At 42.4% G+C, this 15,096-nt stretch overlaps 1 protein-coding gene across 1 annotated transcript; it reads right to left on the reverse strand.

Annotated features, from left to right (window-relative positions):
• Positions 1–1,246: 1,246 nt before the first annotated feature.
• On the reverse strand, positions 1,247–4,672 carry f9a (coagulation factor IXa). The gene is made up of 8 exons (XM_071917121.2): positions 4,606–4,672; positions 4,211–4,380; positions 4,097–4,121; positions 3,686–3,799; positions 2,985–3,139; positions 2,576–2,818; positions 2,280–2,403; positions 1,247–1,836 (listed from the first exon to the last, which is right to left on the reverse strand). Exons 1-8 carry the CDS (start codon positions 4,670–4,672, stop codon positions 1,247–1,249), a joined length of 1,488 nt encoding a protein of 495 aa, XP_071773222.2.
• Positions 4,673–15,096: the final 10,424 nt, after the last annotated feature.

Here is a 15,096-nt window from a genome sequence, read left to right on the forward strand (position 1 = left end):
CTTTCTAACTTCAATCCAAAATGCTGCAGATTTTGCACTGATTTTCCAACATGGAATTAAAAATAATTGCTTGAAATATTGTGTACCCTGACAAGCCTAGTATGCTTGTTGCTGAATGTTTCTTTAGGGACAAAATGCATGGCAACTGAGCAATGAGCAGGTTTGTATTGTTAAACAGTCATAGTTCTTGACTGGCTTCTTTTTGTACAGCTTCAGTTCTGTACAGAAATAATTAAGTAAATGAGAATAAAAACTATTTATTGCAATAATGATGAGATTTGTTTTCATGACAGAAATTACGTTGTACTTGTCTTTTTAATGTAGTGTTTTAACACGGTGATATGTTTGAACACTAAGGCTGCTCCTGAAGTGAAAAGTCTGTATACTTATTTATGCACACTATGCTCTATTTTTTAATTATACTTGTTTGAAACCAGATCCACTATAGAAGCACACATATGTACTTCAATTGTGCAGACTTTTCTCATTTTGAGTTTCTTCTTTGTTGTTTGTTCTGTTTGTTCTTGTCCGGCACGTTGAGGCTTGGATGTGCATAGCCTTTTTGTTTTTCTGCTGTTGATAATTATTACTTGTAAAGCATTTATTTTCCAGCAGGTGGGAGTGATGTGTTTTGATATTATTTGGTACAGTGCATGGAAGGTATGACATGAATCTGACTTTCACTAATATTACATATCCATTATTTGACATGTAGTGCCTCATACCCTGTTACAATCTTTACAAATGCATTCTTATATTGGAGATTATATTTTAAGTCAATTGCTGTGGGGGAATTTCTGAGCCCTTCAATCATCATATTACACGTCATATAATTAGGATTTTGTTTTCTTCACATGTCCCTCTGAGACACGTACACATCTCCACATTTCACCAGAGGTCAGAATGCAGCGGCAGCCAGAAGATGCACCTCTCAAGTAGGTACGGGTTCAATATTTTTCTTCTTAAGGACACTGACAGGCAGACACGTTGGCTGTTGTAGTGTTTGAACCTAGAGTAGTTTATGACCTTCCAGTTAACCCCCAGACCCATATTGACCCCCCAGCTGCATCATGAACTGCCTGCCAGATTCTTTTTTACAACCAAAATTCAAAGTCTGCTACAACTGTTGGAATCATATCCTCTGTGATTGTCAAGGAGCATCATGCAAAACAAGACATTTTATTTGAAATGCAACACATTTCTATATTTTCAACGTATTTCAAAGATGTATATAAAGTCTTTTAATTCAAGGGTCAGGTTCTTCCACATCAGCTGCCAGCCTGTGGTCAGTCACCCCCATAATGTGGTGTATCCAGCGGTGGTAGTGGGACACCCGAGTGTACACGCCGTACTTCCCTTCCTTCGCACACTCTTCCCCCCAGCTCACGATGCCCGTCAGGAACCACGTGTCGTGATAGCGGTTGGCATGAGGACCTCCGCTGTCCCCCTGACAGGAATCTTTGGCTTCATCGTAGTATCCTGCACAAAACATGTAGCGCGTGATCCTGGTGCTGCTGCTGTCCTTACACTCTGTCCGACTTGTGAAGGGAACGTCCACCTTCTGCAGGGTGTTAGCCTGGGACCCCAGGAAACGTATTCGGCCCCAGCCGCTGACTGTAGCGGGAGAGGCCTCCTTCACCAGGGCCTCGGTGAAGGCCTTGGGCCCCAGGCAAATGGGACGGGCTGTTGTGGAGAAGTTGATGGGGCTTTTGAGGCGCAGCAGGGCGATGTCGTGGTTGTACATGCTCACGCTGGCATCGTAGCGGGGGTGGATGTGCTCCTCTAACACTTCGTGGTCCTGTTCGGTGCCATCGTTGGTGTAGATGTCATGCTCCCCTGGACGAAGGACAGGACACAGATATCATTGATCCACTGTATAGATTTACACTACGATAAAACCTGAGACACTTTGTTTTGCAGAGCCCTGCCACAACCACACAAGATTTTGTACACCTTTCTTTTGTGTGTCAGTAAATGTCTGTTAGGGCAGCAGAATGACATAGTAGTTATTGAGGTTGTCACCAAACTGGAGAGCCCAGGTTTGATCCCCTGTGTGGCCGTACCTGCCGAAGTATCCTTGAGGGAGATACTTAACCCTGACCTAAGCCAGAGGCACCGCACTAGCAGGGGTCAAAATCATTTTCCCCCTTGGAGGTGTAATACATTACATCAAATTAAAAATACACATACCCTTAAAAGGAGCTACTTAGCGCCGCAATAGTGAGTTAAACCAGCAGCGGTAAAATTGGTAATTGTTAGTCGGTGGCATTGAGTCTTACCCACTCTGATGGAGAAGGAGCCCTGGGCCTCCACCAGGCAGTGGGCAGCAGTGATGACCCACAGCTCACTGAGAATGGAGCCTCCACAGAACAACTGACCACTAGGACGCGCTATAAAGGCCACCTGGGCCAGAGGAGGAAGAGTGCAGCTGTGAACATCTACAAGGAATTAATGTAGCATGACTTCTCTTCCTTTCCCCACATGCATTCATGTCCCATTCCTGTAAAGAAGCCCCCCTTATCTTGCACTTGCCCCTACTTGCCTTAAATACAGCATATCCAATTTCATACTATACCTGCCATGGGATCTCTCCTGGAACTACCACTTTTCCGCCAACGATGCGTCTGTCAGCTTCAGGCGTCTCCTCTGTGGGGACGGCAGTGTCACTGTGCGCCCACTGGAGCAGCCTGCTTCGGGACAGGTCTACTATAGAGTCATCTGTGGCTGGAGAGGGCACAGTGGTACTGGCTGAAGTCGAGAGAGGGGAGGTAGTGGTACTGATGTTGGTCACCAAGGTGATGTTTTGGAGGCTTGCGGTCTCATTGGCGTGTAGAAACCTTGTGGACACTGCACTTATCACTGTCAAGGCATTTCTACCGCAGGGGAATTCAGCTGGTAATGTGAGAGATGCAGAGTAACATTTGATCCTTGTTAGAGAAGTTCTGTGGGAATGAGAGTTATCATTATCATATTTAGCAGAGAACCCATAAAGAAAATGTAATACCGTCCGGTTCACAGTTCATCCCATCATCCGTCAGTACGTATCCCTCAGCACAGGAGCATTTTGCTCCAAAGGTGCCCACCGATTCACAGAAGTGCATGCAGTCTCCGTTGTTCAAATCACACCTTCTAGCCGTTACTGAGGAGAGAAACCACATCAACAATTTCAACCCGCATCCTCTTATTACATTACTAACAATGACATCGCCCTGTCCCAAACATACTTGCAGTGTGTTCATGTTTTGTTTACTGTCACACAGTGCGCACATCTTGTTTCCACTATGTGAAGTCCTGTTATGTTTTGTCCTCCAACTGTGTCAAACCTGTATTGTGTAACTGTCTTGTAATGTGTCAGCACCATTTACCAAGTCAAATTGCTTGTGCACTTATTGCACTTGCGAATAAAAGTGTTGTGATTCTGATATATCCAGTCCACGCTCACAGAGAGGGCACTTTGAGTGCTCTATTTGGAATATCCAAACCGGCAAACAATCTAATTTTGGAACCGAAGACCAAACTTGTGCCACTGATTCAATTTACAAAGGAGAAAAAAGCATCTGACATTTAATCCTGTGAGACTGAGATCTGATCAGATCTAATCTTCTCAGCAGATTTGGGTCATTTCGCATAAAAGGAAATAAAAAGAAAAATCAATCAAATTTCTTTTGATCCCATTTTTACTCACCAATCTCACAGTTCCTGCCAGTGAAGCCGGAGAGACACTCGCAGGTGTAGGAGCCACGTTGGTCTTTACACTTCCCCTGGTTCTGACATGGACTTGACTTACACTGGTCTCCGTCTGAGGGAATCCAGACACAGAAACACATCATCACCTTAGCACACCGCCATGTAATAACTTTGTTTGTATAGCACTTTTCTAAAACAAAGTTTACAAAGTGTTTCACAAGCAAGACTAACAAAAAACATGATGCTGTCACAGGTTCATACTTTGAGGGGGTTAAGAGGTCACCTGGCTTAGAGACAAAATCATGGCAAGAAATGTGCACAGTAGATGGACACAAACACAGTCACCTCTGAGTCATTTCTCCTGTTTTTTGTTTGTCTTACTGAAGTCAATTATTAAACATGACCTTACCTACATATCCCACCCAGAACTCCATCTGAAATACAAAGACCAAAGCCTCTGATGAATGCAAGCAACAATGATCACGATAGGTGTATAGTAATAACAAAATAAATAAACACGCACTGTCTTCTCATCATTCTCAAAGGCTTCCCTGGCCTCTTCCAGGTCACATTTTTCCTCGATACACTCTCTTTCCAAGTTTCCTTGCATAAACTCCTCAAACATCCCGGTGTTGTAGCGTTTCTGTCTCCGCAGGACACTGTCTGCCGCCTGGCCGGACAGGAACACTTGGCCTGAGGCTGGAGCTGGGGCTAGAGGAAGCCAAAGGGGGAATACAGTCACTGAGCCTGTGCTGAAATAACTTTCTATGTCCCATAGTTGATATAAACAATATATAACTTGAATCTAGAGCTACACCTTTGTATGATGAAAAAGTGAAACAATCCACCACCTGTCACCTATTCTAAATTAAAGTGTGAGAAATAAAGCAAGAGCATCATAAAGAAGAGCCGTCTTACCTCCAGAGCCCAGCTGACAGTCCAACAGCAGCACACACCACAGGAGAGACACAAAGACTGGAGCCATTCCACTCTGCTCTGAAATCATGATGGACACACACTGGGCCACCACTCCAAAGTACAGCTCTCTGTTTACACTGAAACTACACACATACACACACTCAGTTGCTTGTTTTGTCCAGAGAAAAAAATCCAGACTGTGTCAGTGGAAAGTTAGTGTGTCAACATCCACATGAACAAAGACGTCAGGGGATTTTCTTGAGTTTGTATGTGTGGTTTTTGGATTTGGTATGTGTGTTGTAGCTTGACAAACAGCAGAGTGTGGAGCTAAGGCCAACAGAAGAAGAAGATATATGCGCACCTCAGACTGTTCACCACAAGATGGCAGACATATACCTCAAAGTTACCCAGCATGGTTGATGCAATGAATTAAACAGTACAAACAGTGATAGTCTGGTGATAGAGTGGACATGTGGCTCTGCTTATGCTGCTATAGGTCTATAACCTTTTAGCAATTCTATGTGAAGGAAATCAATTACTGCTTTTTTTCCCCTTTAAAAGACCCTATCTTCCTGTCATTTACATTACTTTGATACTACTTACTATGACGTACGGGTATACTGTGAATTTACATCATACAGATTTGTGTCAGACTAAAAAGGTTGGATGATTATTAGGAAGTACTGCGACAACTACCTGTTAGAAAATCTGATCCTCTCAATTAAAACCTTTAACGCGACTGGGTGTCAGTCATCTTTTGAGTATAGACCCTCTCTCCTGCTGCAGCCTGGAAAGGTGGATAAGCTCTATCCTGCAAACACAAAAGGTGGATACACTGAGATAAGGTGGGTTTACCCTCCACATCCATGCCTAAATTCCTCAGAATAATTTAAGATCCTTTCAAAAACAAAAAAGGCCAAATCCAACACTTGGATCATTAATGATCTCAACAAGATAGCTCATTAGAATGCATCTTCAAAACAGGTAATATCTATACAGGCTATATCATTGTACTGTATTTTACAAAGTGTTCACAACCATCTCCAACACCAAGTACTTGACTAGTTTTTGGTAAGCTACCATTTTACTTTAGTTATGATGAATGATGTGATAGAATTTTGAATCTTCTTGGCCAATCACCTTTTCTAGCTTTTCAGCCTTGATTCATAAATAGTAAGAAATGCTATTCTGTAGGATTTGCTCATATTGTGTTAAAAAGGTCTTTGATGTAGACTGTGGTTTATCTAGGCATTGCTTTTAAAGTCATTGGTAAGATTTTAAAATAAAGCCTAAAGTGAATATATTGAAAGCCAAGATTGGAGGTTGTTATATTTCTGGCTGGAAGCCTTGGAGCTGTATTATGTATGAACTTGCTGCTGCGAGTAAGTCTTTACTCTGAGACAAGAATAGATTGAATCTACAACGGTCATGTTGAGAATAAATAAATCCATAAATAGGCTACAAATCCATGTTTACATCCAGATTAGCACAAGATAAAAATGACCTTGTTTCACGATAGAATGAAGAAAACAAATCAAGATTTCTATTTTCTACCATATCATTTGACATTATTATAGGCAATGAGTCATTTATTAACATTTGTGACATATTGTGTGTGCGTGTCTGTGTGTGTGTGTGTGTGTGTGTGTGTGTGTGTGTGTGTGTGTGTGTGTGTGTGTGTGTGTGTATACTATCCAGGGTGTGTATTAGCCTATAGCCTAGTGTGTCAGTCAATACCTTAGCTCTACTAAACTCTACTAAAACCTAAAAAAAAAAATATATATATATCACAGTGGGGAAACTGACATGCAGCCTTTATGATAAAACTGGATAAAGCCAGCAACCAGTCAGAGCGCTGCACTGCTCCAGTCTTTACACAGCGAGTATGACAGAGCCCGGGGTTAAGCGCCCTGCGCCCCCCACCGGTGAAGACCTGTTGGAGGCAGGCACAGCGGTTATACGCGGCCGTCCAGCCCGGAAAACACGTACCTCCCGCCAAGTGGACAGACAGTTCACGCCATCAGGAAATGGCAGCATCGGCGCCCTCACCTGTCCAGCAGTGGGCGGTGCACTGCAGGATGTGTCCCGCATCAGAAAGCTGCTGAGTGAGGAGAACTGGCAGAGAGTCACAGACAGCGTTGAGATACTGGAGGAAGAGAAGAAATATCTGCAGGAGATGTTGGCAGGAGGCGGGAAGCATCCACAGAAGTCCAACAGATCCTGTGGTAATCTCTTTCCGGGTGACATTCTCTGGTCAGAAGGTTTCTGTTGGCAAACATATGAGCACATATGAATTCCTGAAGAAACAGAGAGAGAGACAAGATGGAAAAGGAACATTTGGAGAGAACTGATAAAAGTATTCGGAGACGAGTTGCAAATTGGCTGAACACCAGACTCACGGAGCGCAACCTCCGAAAGATTCAGAGGACTTATCAGAGAGAGGAGGAGGAGGGTGAGCAGATCTACCGAGTTGCAGGTGAAGGTGGCTGCGTCTGTCCACAGCAGACTCGAGCCAAGAGAGAGAGAGGCTAAAGCGGGCAGAACTGTTCAACCTCGAACGCAAAAGACAGAGGTTTGAAAAGTACATGCAGAATCACTGGGATGAGAAGCAAAAGAAGAAAGAGGCACTGAGAATCAAGGAAGAGGAACGGTATGAAAAATGGGCAGCTGAAAATGGCCACGCCTTTCCAAATGCCAGCACAGACTCTTCAGACCTGCCCAAGAAAAGGATGACCATCTGGGAGAAGAGATGCTCAAGAGTGAAAGCCTGGATCTTTTGAACCAACTTTCTCCATGCCTCCCTTCCAATTCCACACCAGTGAACTTTCCACCCTGAAAACAAACTAAAGCATGCAAGCTTTTTGCAGAAGACACTCTCTTACACTAACAGCAATAAAATGATGAGTGGAACCACAAGATACAGTTCAGGTGTCTTTACTGTTCAAGTGCAAATTCAACCACACAGATATCACTACGCTGATGTATCACTATTAAAGGTATACTGACCATTGTATCACTTAACAAAAAGTAGTGCCAAATGCTTAATCTAAATACTGAAATAATGTATTCTTTTTCCAAATACATAACAATTTTAAGGGTTTGATGGTTTCACTTGTCTCCAGTGCAGATCAACTTTCTTGATAGTTGTGCAGTGATCTGCCTTTTTCTGACTTGTTTAAAGATGTTGACACTCATTTCTGGAAGGTTCCTGAGGTGGGTGTCTCGCCTCATTGGCAGAGTTTTTCTCTTTGTCTAAGAAAAATAGGATCTGAAGGCTAAACATGAGAGTAAATGACTTGTTAAGATGGATTTTTTTTTTGTGGCACTTTGCCGTGGAGAATGGCGCAGAGATTCTTGCGATTCACCCTTCCCAAAGCCAGCCACACTCTTACGACTCCTTAGAGATTTGCCCGCTGCTCTGCAACCACCATCCTGCACTCCTACTCTCTGCCCAGGTGGACACAGACAAATCCAGAAGAGCAACAGAAAGCAGAATCCATCAGGGTGACAGAGTCCTGCTCTATCAACACAAGCAAAACAAACTCTCAACAACATTGAACAACACCCATACACTATTAAATAAACTAGACTAGACTATTGTGGAATGGAAAGGCAACTCTGTTATTCTTAAAAATTATGGCAGGCGGATGATGTGCCACGTTTCATTTGCGAAACTGTTACAGCCAGGACAAAAGACTGCCCCAGCTGGTGCTGATGTAAACAGCCCAAACACAGCCAGCCAGCAGCAAGGTCGACCTCAACGAGCCGATCGAACCCAGTCTGTCTGAGAGACTCTGTCACTTAGAAAGACATTCCCAGAATGGAGCAGCAAAATCTCCGGTATTGTCTTAATGTCAGTCTACCTCTAGCCATTCTATGTTGCCAATTTAATATATAAAAATATCAAAATAAAATAAAACTTTTTAGTTTTTAGTTTTCTAAAGAGTTACAGAAAGAAGTGCATTGCATTCAATGTGGAAAAAACAATGCATTGTAAAGCTCATTTTGGTTAGTTAAGTCAGTAACTGTTTGGTTGTACTGAGTACATTCAAGTGGTATTGTTTGCATTAAGGTGAGTATCTGAAAGGAACCACAGCCTTACTTGTGATTAAGGATATTTACGTTACAATTAAGTTTAGAGATACTGATGGACATTTGAAATAGACATGTACTGTATGTATATTCTGACTAGAAAGCAATTAAAATGATGATGATAGTTAACATCTAAGAAGGGGAGGGATGTAGTGTATGTCACCTTTGGGGTGAAAGGTAAACAGGTTGTGAATCGTTGTACTTGTATTGCCATGAGTAGCTTATACATATTATTACATACATATTATTTTCCCATCCATTCAGTGTTTTGAATCTGTATGAACAAGAAGGCATTCCAGTAAGATCGGCACAACTAGTGCCCCAGAGAGCGACATGCACTTCATATGAGTCATCATCATACTATGGATTGTTTTGCAAGCCTATGATGAGCTATTTATATTTTTACCTCATGTCTCCCCTTTCCTTTCATAATTATACAATATGGTCAATCAATAGCCAAGACGATGCAGTGACCAAGGGTGACTTGAAGCTTGTGCCCTATTCAACATGTCAGTTGAAGGTCACTGTCTGGGGTTCAACTCCAGTGTCACTTTGTGGTCTGGCCCATAGGATGCAACCCCTCCCTGGCGCTGGATTCCCTCCAGAGGGAGTCCCAAGTCTACTCAGATGTTGGCAACTATTGACCGGAGGCATTTATATTTCATTGAGTCGTTAAAAGGCTGAATAATTCATACTTCAGTAATTAACACTGCCCGCTCAATATAAGGGCTTCTCAATCATTCCCCCCTGGGATGAATATCAGAGCAAATAATTTGTTCAATACTTCTGTTCATTTTCATTATCATGGTTTTGTTTGGTGATCAAAAACATTTTGTTGTGTTACTTGGGTTAGCACTGTGCTTTAGACTATCTATGATTGACTGAATCATCCATTTCATCTCACACTCTTAGTAATCAGAGCAACAATTATAACTTTATTCCAAAACATCATGTGAAACTGTGCACTGCCCTCATATACATCTCTCAGGAATCAAATTTCTAAATTTAAGGCTCTCTGTTGCTGTTGGGAGGGGTTGTGGGCTTGATAGCACTCACCAGTTTAACAGCACAGTGGATAAATGCCATTGATTGGGCTTACAACTGTATTTAGAGTAAAACAATAGTGGCACACAGAGACTGATTTTGAGGTTTTCTTACATACTCAGGTGATGAGTGGTGAGTGGAGCATGCTAACAAGACTGTTAGATGGACAGCAAGGATGCATGGATGGTTGAATGGATGAAATAGAGTAAAATAGTCTGTGACTGTGACTATTGATTTCTGTAGATCTCCTTGACATCTCTCCCTCCTCTGTCTCTTTGGCAGCACCACACAGCTGGGAATCTGCGTCAGCTCCAATTAGATTAGTTACTACAGTAGGGGATCAAGCCAGGGACCGGCAGATAATAAAAACTCTGATGCTTGCTCAGTGCTATTGATTGTTACTGTACAGTATCTCCAGACAGCCCAGTTTCTTACCATAAGTCTTTCACCAGGGACACAGTGTCATTTGTGGGAGGCTTATGTTTTGCACTGGTAAAACCTCCCTATGGCTGTGGATGAAAATGTTTGTAGTGCTCAAACTAAGACCAGCACAGCTTGGGAAAATCTGTTAAATGATAAATATGATTAAAGAACAATACTTCCTATTCAATGTTGTCATGTTTAAGCTGATCCTCTGATGATAACAGAGAGATGTATGGGAGTGTACACATATTTAAACTAGTTTTACCCCCTTTTTGTTTGTGAGATACAGGTTACTAAGGGGTAATACACCCTAAAGCAGGATTTGCATCCATTATCTGTCTACCTTTGAACGGGTCCAATGAGATTTGAGCACATGTATTTTCCAAAGCTGGAAACAAGAGAGCCAAAACTCTGATGGCATCAAGATGCAGTCTCTGGTGCTGCTCTACTGATAATGTAAGACTATTCTGTTACAGTATCCAGTACCCTTGGTGCTTTTTGAGTATGTAGGTACATTATCTGGTTAGAGCTACAATGAAGTGAATAGAATTTATAATGCTTATAATTTAAATAACGCTTAATAAAGTCACTCCCATGCACTTCAGTCAAGCAGCACTTTAGTGAACTGTCTGCATAATAGTAATGATAAATGTGGATTGCTTTTTCAAGGCTGAAATTACCCTTCCTACCAAGACAAAAACAAACAACAAAAAAAATCTATTATATTACTACTCCATCACTGGCTAAAGTTGATAAATATCCTGGTATTACTAGGAGGCCCTCCACCACAAGAGGGCAGATGAGTGGAGCTCATCAACCTCATGGCTCACCTTGAGAGTTAAAGCTACATTGTGTAACTTTTTCATGGTAAAATACTGCCTTGTGTTCAATTTAAATAATTTGTTGGGGCTCACTCAGAAAATTCACCCATCCGCACTGCCTGAGACCACCTGGTTTGTCCCATTCCAGCCCCTGTGGTCGGGCACGACCAGTGGCGGGATAATATCTTGGCACATGGGAAGTGATGTGTTTTGGATGGTAGCAGGTGCGGTGTAGCATGGCTGAAACAGCTCTACGGGGATCGGTTTCACCCCCTCTGCCTTCAGCTGTCCAGAAGAAAATAAATTAGATATTTTGACAGTCTCAAAGCAAAAAGGAGTGTGACAAGGAGCACAATAAAACAAGAATAGATATTGGCACTGCCTTTACTCAGTGGAAAGCTCTCAGGAATGGAATGAAACACGAAACAGAAGAGATGGCTTCTTTTTTAATAGACAGGTAAAAATCTTATTAGTTATTTACTGACAAATTTTGATTACTATCAAGGGTTAGGGTTAGGGGGGGGTGGTCCTGGAGTCAGAGCTGCCTTTCTTGAGGGAGCCCTGGAGATCTGGCTGGCTGCGTTAATCAGGCCTGATCACTACTGTCTCTCTAACCTTAGCCTTAGCTAAGCTCTTCCTAATCGCTCACTTTCTCTGAGTTTGACCTCACATCTCTACAAACCTCATCAGGCTCTCTCTCGGTGTGTTATGGCACTGTTCTGGTAGGGCAGGAGCTGACTAGATTGACACTGACTACATTATCTTACATTATATCTTAATCACACTAAGAGAGCTGTCTGTGGTCTGCAGTTTGGTAAATGAATAATCATTGATTGGATTTTGATTTGAAATACACTTCAAGTATAAAGCATTACCTCTACCAAATTAAAGTGCGTTGTTGACTTTGCACAGGGTGACATTTGAATGATGCAGTGTTTCTGATATGAGAAGATCTGGCAGCATCAGACAGTGAGGGTTGGAAGTGCTTAATTAGATCAACGATTCCTTTGAGTGCTGGGCTTCTCCAGGCCATAACATGTAAACCATAATATTCTCATGTGTGGGTTTGTTTATGTAGAGATACAAGCAAACCTAAGCTATTTGTACATACCTCAGGTATTGCGAGCACTCTGCTTATCTAGGTTAGTTTATGATCACCTTTGTCCCTCTGAGACAGTCTTTACATAATCAGCCCGCTGGTTGTCTGAGGATGATGAGCTGCTGTCACTGCACATTAGAGGACCTGAAGACTGAGAGACTGGAGTTAGACTTCTGTATTCATCATAGACTGTGTGTGTGTGTGTGTGTGTGTGTGTGTGTCTGTGTTGTGCGTCCGAAGCGAGAACAGCATATCTATTCATCAGGTACAAGCAAATGAATTGTTCTCAAGAGACGCAGAAAGAGAGTCTCTGCAATGTCACCCACTGGAAAACTGCAGCCGCTCGCTTACAAACAGGAGTAAACAGAGATTATGGGGAGATGCTATAATTATGTTCACTCAGTGTGAAAAATTGATATTTCAGGAATAAATTCATGAGACTATGTAAAACCGAAGCGAATGAACTCATTGAGAGCTCACGAAGAATAGCAAGTAGGTTCAGAGCGACATTGACACGAGGATACTTTTGATTCATTTCTCAGGTTTTAGGAAGTAGAAGTGATTTATTTGTCTGAATCTCTAAAAGTATCGGCCATTTTGAGCAGGCCTTCTCAGGGATGTACTGTACCTCACCTTTCTGACACTATGGCTGACATTATCAGTCTATTTTAGAAGAACCGACACCTTTTACAGGGAGCTGTGATGCAGGGGTAAATAAAGAGCTGGCTAAATTATGAAATCTGTCTGGTACACTAAGCTTTCTCTTTATGAAGATTGAATCCAGACTCCTGCAACTGGGCGCTTCTCACCACACAGTCTTGTGAGCTTGTAATATCCACAGGGATCTCCTATGATGTGAGCTCGAAAAAGAAGCACTGCAGGCCTCAAAGCACTACCCCCTCCCCCACCCACCCCATCCCCTAGATATAGTCATTGACATTAATGTGATATTTGAGAGAGTCTCGCTCTGTTAATTAGTACAGTCATTCCTGTAATCTGAAAGCCTGAAGTTTCACACCCACTCCCCTTGCTTGCCCACATGCATCAGCACCAAACCAAACACTGACATTTCAACAATTGGCGTGATATTTTGCCAAAGACAGCTTGTCACAGTCCAATAGTCTTAAATAAACTCAGTTGGAGGTCATTCAGATTAAATCCAGCCAGTAAAAACAAGAGAAAAGGTATTTAAATCCATGATGCACCTGTATTCCTACTAGAGAGAGTGCTAAAATAAAGTTAAACGTTCTAGGGGTGTGGTATTCAATTAATTTCATATCTTGTTGATTTGAGAGTGGTGGTGGAACAGCTACACACATCCTTTACTCACGTATAAGGAGAAATAACCTAATTGAATAGTAAAAGTCACCATTCATAATTCTGCTGAAGTAAAAGTAATGAAGTATTAAGTATCAAAAGGAAAAGCACATGGCCAGTACAGTGGCAATACAGTGGTATTTTCCGCGCTGGGAAGGATTCCATATTTAACTCACTAAACTAGGTAAAGCTAAAAGTGTTGGTGGCTCAGTCATGCTTGGTCTGATTACTATTTTTCCTTTATAACTGCATTAAGAAAAAACAAGGAAGTTCCCTTAAATAAGTTAGGGCTAGGAGGCTTGCTCAAATAAAGTGTGGTACATGAGTAAATATACTTACCCGTGCTTACTGTTGTCAAGAGTGACCCAGAAACACAGTACTATTATGAGTTGCTAATAAATAAGAGCTAAAACCCTTGTTCCTGGTGCTGTGAGCCGTGATGCAGCTGAACTGACAGACGCTGCCGGCTCAGAGATGTTCAGCCACCGTTAACGAAAAGTGGAGCTCCCATCCCTCCTGGACAGAAGTGCCCGCAAAGCTCGCTGTTTGCCTACTGAATGTCAAAAATGAGTTGGCTAAAAGCTGCCTTGGACAGAGAAGATGGGGAGGAAGTGGGTAGAATGAATTCTTCAGTGTAGTAGCTCAATTCTAACTTTGCACTCTGGAGAGCTACTGAACACTAGCATTGCTCTTTCTTTCACTTGAAGAAACTCTTAAGATTATGTTGGTTTTGCCCAAGCCTGTTGTCTGAATTGCAATTGTGTTGCGGTGAAATGTTCCAGTCAAAGGTTTTGAGAGGAATTTGAAAATGTGAAACTCAATCATTGTCCCTAATCCTATCTGGCTGTGAGCTGCAACCAACTACTGGAGCAATAAAGCACAAATCGGCGGTGATTTACAGACCCCTTTGTTCTCAATTCCTTGGTCTAGGTGGTTATATGGCTAAGGTCACATTGGGAGTGTGGTAGGTACAGTGAGGCTGCGGTGAATGTTCTCCAAACAGGTCTAACTACGCCAGCAATGTTTCTAATAAAATATATGCCTCAGGTGGTCATAACTCACCTACCAGTGGACTGATGAAGACTTCATCACCGGAGTTAAATGGGAGACTGTCAGCTGCTGTGATTTCTCCACACCAAATGCCTTTAGATCATCTATCCCACAGCTAAAATACACCCTGACTCTGTGACATGGGAGATATGAAAATGCAATCTGGGCACCTGCCAAGTCAATTATGCGGTGTGTTAGAGGGCGACGTGACAGAAATACGACATCGTGTCACACCCTTTGACCCTGACCTCTCTAGTATAGAAATAACTAGCTGACCCCATGCTGACCTTTGGAACTGAGGTCAGTCTGCTGGAGCTCTGTATAGGCTCAGAGATGAATGGGCAGGTGCAACAGTCCTAAAAGTAGTGTTTGATGAAATCCATCAGTGTAATGTGCCCATGCGTGCACGTGCGCGTGGGCACATTAAACACACACACACACACACACACACACACACACACACACTCTTTCTCTCTTCTGCATAATGCTTTGTTTTCCCTTCATCTGACTACTGCACAGATTCCCTAGTATGATCAAATAAATAAAATCTAGTTTGATCTCTACCTTGACAATAAGCTGACATTGGCTTTGCATGTACTATCGATTGAGTGGTTAGTAAGCCTGCAATTCTCTGATAACAGTGAA

The sequence above is a fragment of the Centroberyx gerrardi genome, chromosome 16 (assembly GCF_048128805.1).
Source record: "Centroberyx gerrardi isolate f3 chromosome 16, fCenGer3.hap1.cur.20231027, whole genome shotgun sequence".
Taxonomy (NCBI): Eukaryota; Metazoa; Chordata; class Actinopteri; order Beryciformes; family Berycidae; genus Centroberyx; species Centroberyx gerrardi.

Excerpts from the sequence above, each read along its gene's own strand:
- f9a (XM_071917121.2), bottom strand. The coding sequence starts at position 4,672 with ATGGCTCCAGTCTTTGTGTCTCTCCTGTGGTGTGTGCTGCTGTTGGAC. Across the intron at positions 3,800-4,096 it reads GTTCTGGGTGGGATATGTAG|ACGGAGACCAGTGTAAGTCA; the intron begins GTAAGGTCATGT and ends GGATTCCCTCAG. Across the intron at positions 2,819-2,984 it reads GTATTACATTTTCTTTATGG|ACCGCAAGCCTCCAAAACAT; the intron begins GTTCTCTGCTAA and ends CACGCCAATGAG.